This window comes from Euleptes europaea, chromosome 18 (genome assembly GCF_029931775.1).
Source record: "Euleptes europaea isolate rEulEur1 chromosome 18, rEulEur1.hap1, whole genome shotgun sequence".
In the NCBI taxonomy this organism is placed as follows: Eukaryota; Metazoa; Chordata; class Lepidosauria; order Squamata; family Sphaerodactylidae; genus Euleptes; species Euleptes europaea.
This window is the reverse complement of record NC_079329.1, coordinates 33,811,011-33,825,483: the sequence shown is the minus strand read 5'-3', so window position 1 is coordinate 33,825,483 and position 14,473 is coordinate 33,811,011. Positions and strand designations below refer to the sequence as shown.

The following is a 14,473-nucleotide window of genomic DNA, read 5'->3' as shown; positions in this document are numbered from 1 at the left end:
CAGCATCTCATAAGAGAACACAATAAAGGGTTCTAAAGTTTTGAAAACGGGAGACAAAATAATTCAAAGTGCAAACTACATGTACCTTCTGATAGGGAGACAAGTCCTGTTCAAGTAGCTTTCTAAAGAAGTATTTTCCAGGGCCAGTCTGAAAGCAGCTCTTTCAGCCCTCTCCTTTATCCAGTCTCCAGTTCTAGCAATCTCCTTCCCGTTTCCCATCTCATTTGAGGCAGCCCTCCAGCGGGAGATGCAGGTAATCTTTCAGGGAAGAGGGCAGCTTCAGTTCAGCAATGCCCAGGTGGCATCGCACCCCCAACTGCTTCCGAACTGCACAGCGGGTCAGATGTTGCAGCAGGCGAGGCTGGTTCACCAGCCGGAGGACTGAGACATAGAACCGTTGGTGCTTCTGCCAACACAGAAAGAAAATCAAGTAAGAATCTGTACTCTCCTGTGGGGAAATCGAACCCATGGAGAGTAGGGTTGCCAGCTCTGAGTTGGGAAATACATGGAGATTTTGGGGGTGGAGCCTGGGGTGGGCAGGGTTTGAGGAGGGGCGGGACCTCTGCAGGGCATTATTCCATAGAGTCCACCCTCCAAAGCAGCCATGTTCTCCAGGGGAACTGATCTTGGTTGCCTGGAGATCAGCTGTAATAGTGGGAGATGTCCAGGTGCCACCTGGAGGTTGGCAACCCTAATGAAAAAGCATCTCAGCCACATGAGCGTAGTGGCTCTCCAGGAAGGAGCACTCTGCTTGGGCAATGCCGTCTCTTTATGAAGGGCTGCCAAACTCCAAGGGGTGCCTGGAGGACTCCAGACTACAGAAATCAGTTCCCTTGGAGGAAATGGCTGTGTTGTAGGGTTACCAGCTCTGAGTTGGGAATTACCTGGAGATCTCCAGCCACCACCTGGAGGTTGGCACCCATAGCTGGGAGTCAAGAGCAACACACTGGGAAGTGCTGCTCTATGAGACACAGTTGGGAATTGGCCCTGCAGGAAATAATATTCTAGCTTTGTGGAATGCACTGATCAAAAACAGTATAACTGAATTTCTAAAGTTAGAACATTTTCTCTATGTTATATGTTGATATTCACTAAAATTTCAAAAACAGAAAAGAATACCAACACGTAATGCTTTCTTTGGCTAAAATCAAGGAATTTTATTTACATATAAAATTATCAGCATTACAAAAAAATTAAGATTTTACAAATATTGAACATATCTGGTCATGCGCATTAAGGTGTATGGAACATACCATGTCATTATATTCATTTGTTTGACTTTAAACAAAGATAATTGTATCTACATTTTGCTTTAGAATTTTATTTAGTAATTAAGTTGTCTCCTAAAAACTATTGGGCCTTATTAATTGAAATTAATTATTGAAATTAAAAAAGCAGTATAATTGGAGACAACGATAATGGAAGACACACATATCCTCTCCATATGTGAGGCTTAATTATTAATAAATTAAATATATAGAAATTTCCTCCTGTGTTCTCAAAACACTTAGCTCATCTTGTCTGAGTAACCCTTAAAAAGTAGGTCGTCACTCTTCCCATATTACAGTAGAATCATAGAACTGGAAGGGGCCATACAGACCATCTAACCCCCTGCTTAATGCAGAATCAGCCTAGAGCATCCCTGACAAGGTTTGATTCTTCCACTTCAGGAAGAATCAAACCAGTTTACAATCTCCTTCCCTTCCCCTCCTCACAACACACTGTAAGGTAGGTGGGGCTGAGAGAGTGTGACTAGCCCAAGGTTACCCAGTTGGTTTTGTGTGTAGGAGTGGGGAAACAAATCCAGTTCATCAGATTAGCATCCACCACTCATGTAGAGGAGGGGAGAATCAAACCCGGTTCTCCAGATGTAAGTCCACCGCTCCAAACCACCGCTCTTAACCACTACACCATGCTGGCACAGCACAGAATCATAGAGTTGGAAGTGGCCCTACAGGCCATCTAGTCCAACCCCCCAGTACTAGCAACATGCTCACCAGTACTAATAGTCTGCAAGTGGCTGCCCTTTACTTCCCACCTCATTTTCACTACAAATATTGTATGGAAGCAGGATAAATCGGCAAGGCTCCAAATGATAAAAGTAGGAGGGGAGAACTGAAGTGGAAGGACTTACCCGCCATACTTCAGGGGGAAGCAGGATAAATCGTCAAGGCTCCAAATGATAAAAGTAGGAGGGGAGAACTGAAGTGGAAGGACTTACCCGCCATACTTCAGGGGGCACAGCTCCCACCCAGGAATCACAGGACAGGATTCGGTCATAGGAATTCAAAACAATTTCCATAACTCGAGGCGACAAAGCACAAAACTTCAGCATCTATGGCCAAAAGTGCCAAGGAAAGAGATCATGTGCATGTGTGAGTGTCTCAGAAGAAAAGAACGTAAAGATCCTAGAAAAGAATCCCATGCTAAGCCCCCTTAGAATCATAGAATCATAGAGTTAGAAGGGACCACCAGGGCCATCAAGTCCAACCCCCTGCACAATGCAGGAAATTCACAACTACCTCCTCCCCACACCCCTAGTGACCAGAAGATGGCCAAGATGCCCTCCCTCTTGAAGCAGAACCCCTTATTCTCACAGTATCCCAGAATAAATTTAATCTGCTAGAAAATGAAAAAGCTTCAGAATATGAGAATTACTGGGGGGTGGGTGGAAATAACTATTCCAAGACTCATCTTTCATCAGGGTGTGTGTGGAAACAACAAATTTCTAGCTCCTAGGGCTGCAAAGAGAGGCTTGAAAGTGTGAAACCCCTGGAGAACAGCAGGAGGTGTGCATGTGTATCAGGATTCACAGGGGGAAATGGTCTGGGTCTGAAACTTCATTTAGGGTTAGATCCAGTTGGCTTTCTACTGATGAAAAGAGGAGGAGGTCCCTTTTGACCACCAAAAGGCTCTGCTAGGGAACACAGTAGGGTTGCCATGTCCCCCTGGCCACCAGAGGGAGTTGGGAGGATAGGGTTGCCAGATTCAGGTTGGGAAACTCCTGGAGATTTGGGGATGGAGCCTGAGAAGGACAGGGAACTCAGTGGGGTACAACATTACAGAGTCCATCTCCAAAGCAGTCATTTTCTCCAGGGGAACTGATCTCTGTAGTCTGGAGATGAGCTGTAATTCCGGGGGATCCCCAGGTGCCACCAGGAGGCTGGCGCCAGAAAAGGTATTGGAGGGTTCCCCCTTGTGTTGGGAGTCTTGGCCATATAATCATTCTATGGTACAATATTTCTTGTGTCTAACTGTACCCCAACAAGTGAAGAGCACATATGCTCGCTAGATTAAATGTATTACCATCTGCCATACTATATGGAAGATTTAATAAAGTCCCATATCTGGATAGGGTCTGCCAATGTGGGGAAGGCGATATAGAATCAGTTTCCCATGTCCTCCTTCAGTGTTCGCTCTATGCTCGGGGACGATCTCAACTCATAGACCTGTTATTTGCTGACAGGGAATGGTTACCTGCTAAAACTAAGGTGTTCTTCCTGATGACCACACAGGACCCATTAATAATTGACTCGGTGTAAGGTTCCTATAGCTCGCAGTCAGAGACCATGATCATAATTTTGAACCACATAATGGCTGACTTGGGATAGTGATGAAGGAGGAGAAGGAGAAGAAGAGTTGGTTTTTATATGCTGACTTCCTCTACCACTTAAGGAAGAATCAAACCAGCTTACAATCACCTTCCCTTCCTCTCCCCACAACAGACACCCTGTGAGGTAGGTGGGGCTGAGAGAGCTTTAAGAGAGCTGTGACTAGCCCAAAGTCACCCAGCTGGCTTTATGTGGAGGAATGGGGAAACCAACCCGGTTCACCAGATTAGCGTCCGCCACTCATGTGGAGGAGTGGGGAATAAAACCCAGTTCTCCAGATCAGAGAGCCTGAGGACGGCGGAGTTTGGGGAGGGGAGGGACTTCAATGCCAGAGTCCAATTGCCAAAGCAGCCATTTTCTCCAGGTGAGCTGATCTCTATTGGCTGGAGATCAGTTGTAATAGCAGGAAATTACCAGCTAGTACCTGGAGGTTGGCAACCCTAGTTCCCAGCCATATGGGTAAATAGTTGTAAAATATAAAGATCATCTTCACGGAGTTTGGGCTATCCTTTTATGTACTCTGTACGCAGTTCTGACTTGTGTGTGCATGCGTGCCAGCAATTTTCCTGTATACCTAGCATCTGAACATACCACGACTGTTCTGCACCTCATCAAATGGCTCATCAGGCTAGTACTGCTTTTAGAACAGGTAATGATCCTACCGTACTTCCTCCATTATTTATGCAATTTTGCTTATTTTTTTAGACACTTTATGTATAGTTCCTTCCCCACCTAGGGTTGCCAGTTCCAGGTTGGGAAACACCTAGAAAGTTTGGGGGTGGAGCTTGAAAGAGGCAGGGTTTGGGAAGGGGAGGGACTTCATTGGGGTACAATGCTATAGAGTCCACCTTCCCAAGTGGCCATTTTCTCCAGGAGAATTGATCTCTGTTTCTTGGAGAACAGGTGTTATCCCAGGAGATCTACAGCCACCACCTGGAGGTTGGCAACCCTATTCCCCACCTCATCTACTGCATGGACATGGCCCCTTTCTCACAGATACTCTTCCCCTCTTCTTCTTAAATGATGTGCACAAAATGTTACTCAAACTTCAACTAGTGGTCCCATGAGGTGGTCAAGCAAAAGGAAAGAGGGGCACACCAACCCAAAATGGAGACAAAAAACAGCAATTGGTGCAAAGAAAATTGTCAGTAATATTTCCTGAGAATTTTAAATAAAACTTTTAGATAAATTTATATAGAATATGGTGTTATCTGTATCAGCTTAATGTTGTTGTTGTTTTTCAAAAAAATTGTATTTTAACTCTGCTTATGCTCTGAGAATTGTATACCGCAGGTAAGGAAAGCTTGTATACCGCAGGTCAGGAAAGGTAATAAGTCCAAGAGGTCACCATCACGGCTAATGGGTAAGGTGAAGGAAGCAATTAGAGAAAAAAAGTCTTCCTTCAGAGACTGGAAGGTTTGCCCAAACGAGGCAAACAGAAGCAAACACAAACTTGCACAAAGGAAATGCAAGCAGATAATTAGAGATGCAAAAAAAGATTTTGAGGGGCATATTGCTAAACACATCTAAACCAACAATAAGAAATTCTTTAAGTATATTAGGAGTAGGAAACCAGCTAGGGAAGCAGTTGGACCATTGGATGACAATGGGAGTAAAGGAACTCTAAGGGAGGATAAAGCGATTGCTGAAAAACTAAATTAATTCTTCTCATCTGTCTTCACTGTTGAAGATACTGGGCAGATTCCTTCTCCTGAATAGATTTTGGAGAGGGGAAAATGAGGAACTGAGGCAAATAATGGTAACAAGGCAGGAAGTCCTAGAACGTTTAGACAAACTGCAAACTAACAAGTCACAGGGACCAGACGGTATTCATCGTGGAGTTCTTCAAGAACTCAAATAGGAAATTGCTGAACTTCTAACAAAGATATGTAATATGTCCCTTCGATCAGCCTCTGTACCAGAGGACTGGAGAATGGCCAATGTAACACCCATTTATAAAAAAGGTTCCAGGGGGGACCCAGGAAATTACAGGCTAGTTAGCTTAACGTCTGTTCTGGGTAAATTGGTGGAAAGCATTTTTAAAGACAGAATTGTCAAGCATATAGAAGGGCAAGGTCTGCTGGGCAAAACCCAACATGGCTTCTGTAAGGGTAGGTCCTGTCTCACTAACCTATTAGAGTTTTTTGAAAGCGTCAGTAAGCATGTGGACAGGAATGAGCCTGTGGATATTGTGTATTTGGATTTCCAAAAAGCTTTTGACAAAGTCCCCCACCAAAGACTGCTAAGCAAACTTCATAGTCATGGGATAAGAGGACAAGTCCTCTTATGGGTTGAGAGCTGGCTGAAAAATAGGAAGCAGAGAGTAGGAATCAATGGTCAGTTCTCACAATGGCGGGATGTGAGCAGTGGGGTCCCTCAGGGATCTGTTTTGGGACTGGTGCTTTTCAACCTGTTCCTCAATGACCTGGAGTTGGGGTTAAACAGTGAAGTAGCCAAGTTTGCAGATTACACCAAATTATTTAGGGTGGTTAAAACAAAATCGGACTGTGAAGAGCTCCAGAAGGATCTCTACATACTGGAAGAATGGGCATTAAAATGGCAAATGAGATTCAATGTGAGTAAGTGTAAAGTGATGCATATTGGGGCAAAAAATCCCAACTTCACATATACACTGATGGGATCTGTGCTGGCAGCGACAGATCAAGAAAGGGATCTTGGGGTGGTAGTGGATAGCTCAATGAAGATGTCAACCCAGTGTGCGGCTGCTGTAAAAAAGGCAAATTCCATGCTGGTCATAAAGACGAGGAATAGAGAATAAAACTGCGGATATCATACTGCCCTTGTACAAATCTATGGTGAGACCACACTTTGAAAACTGTGTACAGTTCTGGTCGCCACACCTAAAAAGTATATTACAGAGCCTGAGAAGGTGCAGAAAAGAGCAACCAAAATGATTAGGGAACTAGAGCAACTGTCCTATGGGGAGCGGTTAAGACGCTTAGGGCCGTTTAGCTTGGAAAGAAGGTGCCTAAGGGGAGACATGATACAGGTATATAAAATTATGCATGGTTTGGAGAGAGTGGACAGGGAGAAATTTTTCTCCCTCACCCATAATACTAGAACATGGGGTCATCTGCTAAAGCTGAAGGGCGAGGGATTCAAAACAGATAAAAGGAAGTATTTTTTCACACAACGCATAGTTAAATTATAGAACTCCCTGCCCCAGGATGTGGTGATGGCTGCCAGCTTGGAGGGCTTTAAGAGGGGAGTGGACATATTCATGGAGGAAAGGGTATTAATGGCTATTAGTTAGAATGGATACTAGTCATGCTGCATACCTATTCTCTCTAGTATCAGAGGAGCATGCCTATTATTTTGGGCGCGGTGGAACACAGGCAGGATGGTGCTGTTGCTGTCCTCTTGTCTGTGGCTTCCTAGAGGCACCTGGTTGGCCACTGTGTGAACAAACTGCTGGACTTGATGGGCCTTGGTCTGATCCAGCAGGGCCTTTCTTATGTTATTATAAGAATAGTCTTAGGTAAAATCAAAATAGTGTTTTTAGGTAAAATAGTATTTAGGTAAATTGAAAACAGTGGTTTTATGTATTCTGACGATGCACTTAGTTTATACTTGAATAGCAGTTCTATCTATTTTATAGATGTGTTTTAAACTTATGTAGATATACGTGTGAACATTTAACCTTTGCTATATTCATCAGATCCCCCTGAAGAAGCGTATGTGAAACGCGTAGGGGCAAATTTAACTATTTAACCATTTCTCCTTTGCACCAATGGCTGCTTTTTGTCTCCCATGAGGTTGTGATACTTCAGATGTCAAAGAGAGGGGAGGATTCTGCCCTTACCTTAGGACTGATAGGAGCTGCCCCGTGGTCGAGCAGAGCCACTATGACTTTCTCAGGCTCCCCTTCCAGGTAATCTTCCACTGCTTGCAGAGCACAATCCACAGGAGTGTATCCGGCGCAATTGCTCACGTTGACTTCTGCCCCATGCTGCAGCAGCAGCTCCACCATGCGGACGTGGCAGTTGCTGCAAGCATTGTGCAGTGGCGTATGATTCTTCCGGCCGGCAATCCGGACGTCGGCCCCGGCATCCAACAAGCGCTTCACCACTTGGTAGTAGCGGCCAGCATCCTCGGGTCTGTCAGCGCTAGCACAGGCTGCATTCAGGGCGGTCTCCCCCTCACGGTTTCGGTGAGCAACATTAGCCCCGTAGCAGAGGTAGAGCTTCACGTGGTCGTCTAGGGCACACTTAGAAGCCACGTGTAATGGGGAAGCGCGATGATCTCTCATGTTCTGGTTCACCAAGGCCCCATACTCCAGGAGCAGCTGAGCACACCTAGAAAGCACATAGTGGCATGGAACTCTTCAGTATAGGGGGAATTTGGCACCCATCATATACCTATTCTTAGTTTCATTCAGCAACAAAAGGGGTGGGGGGAGAAAGCGAGTTATTTGTCACAGGAATATAGCGAGTTACTAGTCACAGGAATATAGTCAGGTCTGGGGCAAAAGGCTCTAGTGTTAAATGGGTGCTCTGCAAAGCTACATATCCCATTTCTGCTGTGAGTGAATTTTAACTTCACACACACACAGAACAGAAAAAGTGCTGTATTCTAATTTCACAGTTTATACTTACAAAACATGTCTTTAAACCTTCCCCATTTTTGGGGGACCGGTCTCAGCAAATGGCAGGCGTACAAATAGCTTCCTCCAGGTATGTCGTCCCCGTGGAAAAAAGCTGGATTCTCCTTGACTAATGATGCAAGTGCGCGCTTCGAGAACCAACCGTCTACCAGGAGACTTTCCTGGGGAAGCTGTTTGCCGAATGCCAGGGAGGACTCAAAGAGGGAATCTCTCCCACCCAAAACTTGTTTTTGGGACTCAAGCAATTCAGCTTAGAGTCCCTGTTCCAGGCGCCAGAAATGTTGTGCCTCAGTTTACCTTAATTTACCAATCAAGACAACTGAGCTGAGATGCGGTGAAATTCACAGTTTGTTTATTGGTTTTGAGAATAAACAGAACTGGGTGCACAATCCCTGACTGTCAAGCCGAAGGATTGCGAACCCACATAAGCAGACAGGAAGAACTTTTAAAGACTTTTCAGTAATGACGATTGCAAACAGAGTTACATTTCTGATCATCCCAACATTACCACATAGAGTTTCATTGTTCTATTGAAATTGACATGTAAGCTATTCTTTAAGATGCGTGCGCTAGCTCAAGCCAAAGGTTCCCTATTATCAGGAAACAAGCAGTACTTTAAGGGTTGCAGAGGAACGGAAGAGCAGAGATAGAAAGTTAGTTATCATGCCAATGACATTCCGGGAGGGAGCAGGAGGAGGGAGGGAGAAGCAGTTAGTATGGGCAAAGATTTGTGTGCTGCTTTAAGGTACTTAGAGAGTGTGCAGAGTACTGATGCGTGTTTATCTACACACGTGTTTTACAAGAGGGGGGATTTCATGGGCATTTCATCCCCCCCTTCTTCCATTGCCTTTGTATGAATGTTTATTGCCTAGGCACATTTTTTTTAACCCCATGTGCATATTGTTTTCACATAATTTGTTCAGGAAGCATAAACTGCATTTAATTTAGTACTGGAAGAGGGTGGAGTCCACCTGAAATTGAATTATGGAAGCCTTGGATTCACTAAGAGCCATAATAAATGTTCAGCTAAGATGCACTACTGTGATCTTTCCACTTTAATCTCCCTTCAAGCCATGATACCCTTTCCTCTTGTATCCCCCCTCCCCCCCCCCCCAAAAAAAACTTCCCAGACATACGGCAAAGTCTCTTGAGTGGAGCAGAAGTGCAGGGGAGCCAGGCCTTCCTCTGAAAGAATGTTCGGATCGGCACCATAGCCGAGGAGCAGGCGGGTGCACTCTGCCTGGTGGTTGGCACAGCTCTCGTGAAGAGCGGCTCGCCCACCAACCACGGCATCCACCTGAGCCCCTTGCAGCAGCAGATGCTTCACGCAGTCTTGGTAACCCCTGGCAGCTGTGATACTCAGTGGGGAGGTATGCTTCTTCTGGGGGCTCAACACCCACAACCCTGCAGAATCGAGGAAGGTAGGGAAAGAACCAAAATTAGGAGCCCGGCTTTCACCAGGAAAGGTGGGATAAAAAATATAATAAATAAACAAATGGAAGGCAAGTTGTACTTATTGCATTTGCCACTTCTCCAGATACTGCTCAGTATGGTTTACAGTAAACAATTAAAATTCTAACAACTAACCCAGCCGGGGGGAAAAAACAACTTCGTCCAGCAGCTATGGCCGCCAACTGTGGGGAAATACCTCAAGATTTTGGGAGTGGAGCCTGAAGAAGGGTTTGGGGAGGGGAGGGACTTCAATGGGGTGTGATGCCATAGCACAGGGGTGTCAAACTCATTTGTTACAAGGGCCGGATATGACATAAATGTCATTTGGTTGGGCCCGGCCATGCCTTGCCAGCCCAGATGGGGACTTGGGAAGTGCTCCCAATAAAGGTCTTTTACCTGTGGCACTATAAACTGCCCCTGTGTACATAAACAGGTGCAAGAATCCTCCTTTTAGATGTGACACCCGTGTAGATAAACGCATGTCAAGAACTGCCCCCCCTCCTCTCTTTTCATCTTCCTTTCCATTCACTTAGTCTGCATAAGCACGCACACATTCCTCTAACTGCAACAAGCAGCAGCTGCCAGCATTTCCTGTGCTCCACTTCCCTTTCGTTAGCTTGTTATCTAGTTAAAGGGACTCCTATGTTCCCGGAGAGGGGACTCTCTGTTCGGACCTAACGCATGCACAATTAGAGAATCGCTCGCTGCCAAAGTTGCTGATTTCAATAGCCAAGAATGACACTACGGGAAAATTAGAAATGTATCTTTATTGAAGACAATTGTTAGAAGTGTATAAAAGTTGATCAATGCTGAACTGCAGGGTGATTCTTTCTCTTGGTTTCGGCTGGAGAAACTTGATCCCAGCTTGTACTGTTAAACTGGTACCATTAAATAGCATAAGCTGTAAAAGTAATTCCTGATCTCCAGTGTGTTATCCTTGATCAGATCTACCTAGGGTAATGTTAGGCACAACACTTGGCGAGTGGCTGCCTTGTGGGCCAGATAAGAGCTCTCTAGGGGCTAGATCTGGCCCTTATGTTTGACACCCCTGCCATAGAGCCCACTTTCCAGAGTGGCCATTTTCTCCAGGCAAACTGATCTCTGTTGCCTGGAGAGCAGTTGTAACCCCACAAAATGGCTGCCACGGGAGGTGGACCCAGCCACAAAATGGCAGGAAGTGAAAATATGCAGAACTCTAATAGTAATTCTTCAATATTTTAGGCAGATGCTCTGTTTTAACAGGATGCCTTTTAATCTGCACAGCCAATCAGATCTCCAGTGGCCAATCAGAAGCTCTGCTGTGCAAAAGCCCCACCTGACTCACCCACTCTCTAAAATCAATTGGTTGGCACCAGGAAAGATATAATGGTGCCCATGGGTGCCATGTTGGGGGTCCCTGGTCTAAGACTTTTAAAAAGCCATTTATACTAATGCCCCAGAGCAGGGGTGGGGAATGTCCGGCCCGGGGGCCATTGAAGGCCCGCGAAATAATTTGGTCTGGCCCTTTGTGGGTCCTGGCAGATCTCTAGTTCAGAAGGGTCTAAGACTGGTGATCCACCCCCTCCCGAGGACAGGAATAGACTCTATTCAAGGTAGATGTGAGTTTGTTTTGATGAGAAATGGAACCTTTCCCTCCCCTTGCAGAAGAGTCGTTTGCTATGGAGCTGCTAGGACCACCCAAGAAACTGTGTCCTTTCCCACCCGGGCCATGGAGAAACGTATTCCCTCTGCACTACAAGAGGGCTGGGGGTAGAAGTGGCAACAATGGAGGGGTTAAAGGGGGCAGGGCCAGAATGCGCGTGGGGGGCGAGTTTTTAGCCAATGTGTCCTCATTTCATCCCTGCAGGCGGAGCCGGCTGTAGGAGCCGGCTGTAGAATCCGGCCCCGACCATGTGGAGCAGTAGCAACTCGGGCGTGTGGCTGGACAGCTACGCCCAGCTGGTGCAACAGACCATCCTGTGCCACCAGGTGGGAGAGTGCGCCACCGGTTGGATGCCTGCCTGCTTGCCCGTGCGGGGGGGTCATCTGGGGCAGCTGCCTGCTTGGGGCTTGGTCGGCTAATTTTTAAGTTGATAATTTTGTATGGCCCGCAAATGATGTTATAAATATCCAAATGGCCCTTGGCGGAAAAAAGGTTCCCCACCTCTGCCCCAAAATGTATCTTAGATCATTGGACTCCGTAGGTTAATTATTAATCTGATGGGAAAAAACCCCACATTTTCCCTGCTTTTAAACATTTTTTACAATAATTGTGATGTTAACTTTGCAAAGGAGAAAAGCATAATGATATGCTGTAAATTACTATTTTACTAAAGGGATAAATCAATATAAAAGTTTGCAGTTGTGGGCAAAGACCAGATTTCAACCTAGTCACCAATTCACTCCCAAGGAACTGCTGTTTTTATTAATCCTTGGTGAGAGTCTTCCGCAACAGGACAGCAAACAGAGACCATTTCAGAGGGAAGGCTTCCAGCTGTGCCATATCACTAGATTAATTGACCTGGGACCCACAGTCTCTCATTTTGAGAGAGACTACTTTTTGTCTACTGTCTCTGCCCTTTAATTTTATGGTTTTCTTTAAAACGTTTACTATGTGTTGTGTATAAAAAGGTTCTTGATTTTATAAGGCTCTATAATCACTCCCTAGTCAACTCCCTTCCTCTTTTAGAGGAAATAGATTTAAATACCTCCACAATGCTCCGTTCTTTCCTTACAGTCCAGACTTCCTGTGCACAAAATCCTCCTTCCATAAACCGATTTCTTTCCAAGAAGACCTCCACCCCACAAAAAACCAACAAAGCCACTGACTAAACGGCAAGTCACATAGTTCTAGAGTTGGAAGGGGACTAAGTAGGCCTTCAGATCCCATCCTCTGTCCCATGTGGGAAATCCAAAGCTAGAGCATCCAAAGCTAGACACCCTGTGAGGCAGGTGGGGATGAGAGAGCTCTAAGAGAACTGTGACTAGCCCAAGGTCACCCAGCAGGCTTCATGTGAAGGAGTGGGGAAACCAAACCGGTTCAGCAGATTAGAGTTCACTGCTCATATGGAAGCGTGGAAATCAAACCTGGTTCTCCAGATTGGAGTCCGCCGCTCCAAACCACTACACCATGCTGGCAAGAAAGAGCCATTGTTGAACTGCTCCTACCATGAAGAGGTTTCTCCTGGTATTCTCCCAAAATCGATCCTCCTCTAACCTTAAACTCATGGGACAGCCCTTCCATATATTTGAAGAGGGCAATCATGTCTCACTTCGGTCTTCTCTTCTGCTGGCTAAACATACTGAGTTCCTTCAAGCTTTCCTGATATGACTTATTTTCCAGACCCACAACTATCTTCTTTGCGCTCCTCTGGCACTGTTCCGTTTAGGCTGTGGCTTTCGTTAAGTGTGGCCCACAGAACTGTTTATTAATGCGGCCTAAAATAGCATTAGAGAGCTAGCATGATGTAGTGGTTAAGGTGTCGGACTAGGATCTGGGAAACCCAGGTTCGAATCCCCACTCTGCCATGGCAAGTAGCGGGGTGACCTCAGGCCAGTCACACTCTCAGCCTCAACCCTGGCAAGGATTTGGATGGGAGTCCTCCAAGAAACACCAGGATCATGATGTGGAGGCAGGAAATGGCAAACCACCTCTGAAGGTCTCTTGCCTTGAAAACCCTATGGGGTTGCCATAAGTCAGCTGTGACTTGACAGCAAAATAATGCATTCCTGTTTTTTGCATCTGCCGTCACGTTGCTGACTCATGATCCATTGGAAATTGACTGCAGTCCTAAAACCCTACTCACAAGAGCAGTCGCCAAGCCAGATCAGACTGAATTAAGCAAACCGACACAGGCCACATTCCTTCCACTCTGAGCATTTTATCTTACCTAGCTCTGCCGACCACACCAGCTCCTCACTGAGCGTCTCCACAATCATGTTGGCCGTCGTTTCGTCCTTAAAGATACTTTGGACCCTTGGCAAATCTCCTGTGTAGAGGGCGTTGTGAACGGCAGGATCTCGACAATACTGGGCACGGCGGGCGGGCTTGGGGAGCAAAAGGGGGCTCCGGGAAGCCAGCTGGTACCTCCGACTTGCATACTGCCGAGACGCCGCCCGCCGCCGATCTTCTCGTTCCAGCATTTCCCGTTGCAAATGGAGAGAGCGCAGAGTGGAAGAGGTGAACACAAATGTTTCCTTTGACATGGTCCTGAGCAAGGCAGCAGCCCAGGTTTCTCCCCCACCCAGTAGCCTAACTCAACAACCCTAAACCCTAACCAGTTTAAGGGGGGAAGTGTTCCCCTCTTGACTGAGATTTTAAAAAGTAGAACACCCTCCCAAAGGAACACATGTGCTGGTCCAGGAAAACCTTGCCTGGCCTATAAATAGAAAGGAATATTTTTATCAAGCAGTAAAAATATACTGCGTTGCTGCAGTGTCATCTTCCTTCTGGAATTCAGAGCATTTACCATGTTGGTGGGGCAGTGGGAGAAAGCAGAGCACAGTGAGGTTAGGCCATGGAATGAGGCCAGTTGGACAGTTCTTCTGCCCCTAACCCCAAAAGCCCCAACAATCATAGTGGCCACAGCTGCTGTCAAAAGAGGCCAAGGCATACCAATTAGGCTTTAAAAAAATCACTACACACATTTTAAAGGGACTGCATGTTTTTTGAAGCTTTATGCTGGCGTGGTATAGTTCTTTATTACCTGCATACAGTTTTCCTCCAAGCAACAAATGAAATAATTATGTTTTATCCAATTTAAACGCTGCAACCAGCAAACCTAAATAACCTATGAGGCTCTGATAC

General features: G+C 45.9%; 1 protein-coding gene across 1 annotated transcript; it reads right to left on the bottom strand.

Moving 5' to 3' along the window:
• Positions 1-220: 220 nt before the first annotated feature.
• On the bottom strand, positions 221-13,872 carry ASB16 (ankyrin repeat and SOCS box containing 16). Its single transcript, XM_056863836.1, has 5 exons — positions 13,557-13,872; positions 9,372-9,639; positions 7,435-7,927; positions 2,222-2,335; positions 221-406 (listed from the first exon to the last, which is right to left on the bottom strand). Exons 1-5 carry the CDS (start codon positions 13,870-13,872, stop codon positions 221-223), a joined length of 1,377 nt encoding a protein of 458 aa, XP_056719814.1.
• Between the last annotated feature and the right edge of the window lie 601 nt (positions 13,873-14,473).

What these genes read in the sequence shown, in the direction of transcription:
- ASB16 (XM_056863836.1), bottom strand. Translation starts at nt 13,872, where the DNA reads ATGTCAAAGGAAACATTTGTGTTCACCTCTTCCACTCTGCGCTCTCTC. An exon ending in GGTGTGGTCGGCAGAGCTAG is followed by an intron (nt 9,640 to 13,556) that starts GTAAGATAAAAT and finishes TCGATTCTGCAG; the next exon opens with GGTTGTGGGTGTTGAGCCCC. An exon ending in CAGCTCCTATCAGTCCTAAG is followed by an intron (nt 2,336 to 7,434) that starts GTAAGGGCAGAA and finishes TTTTGGCCATAG; the next exon opens with ATGCTGAAGTTTTGTGCTTT.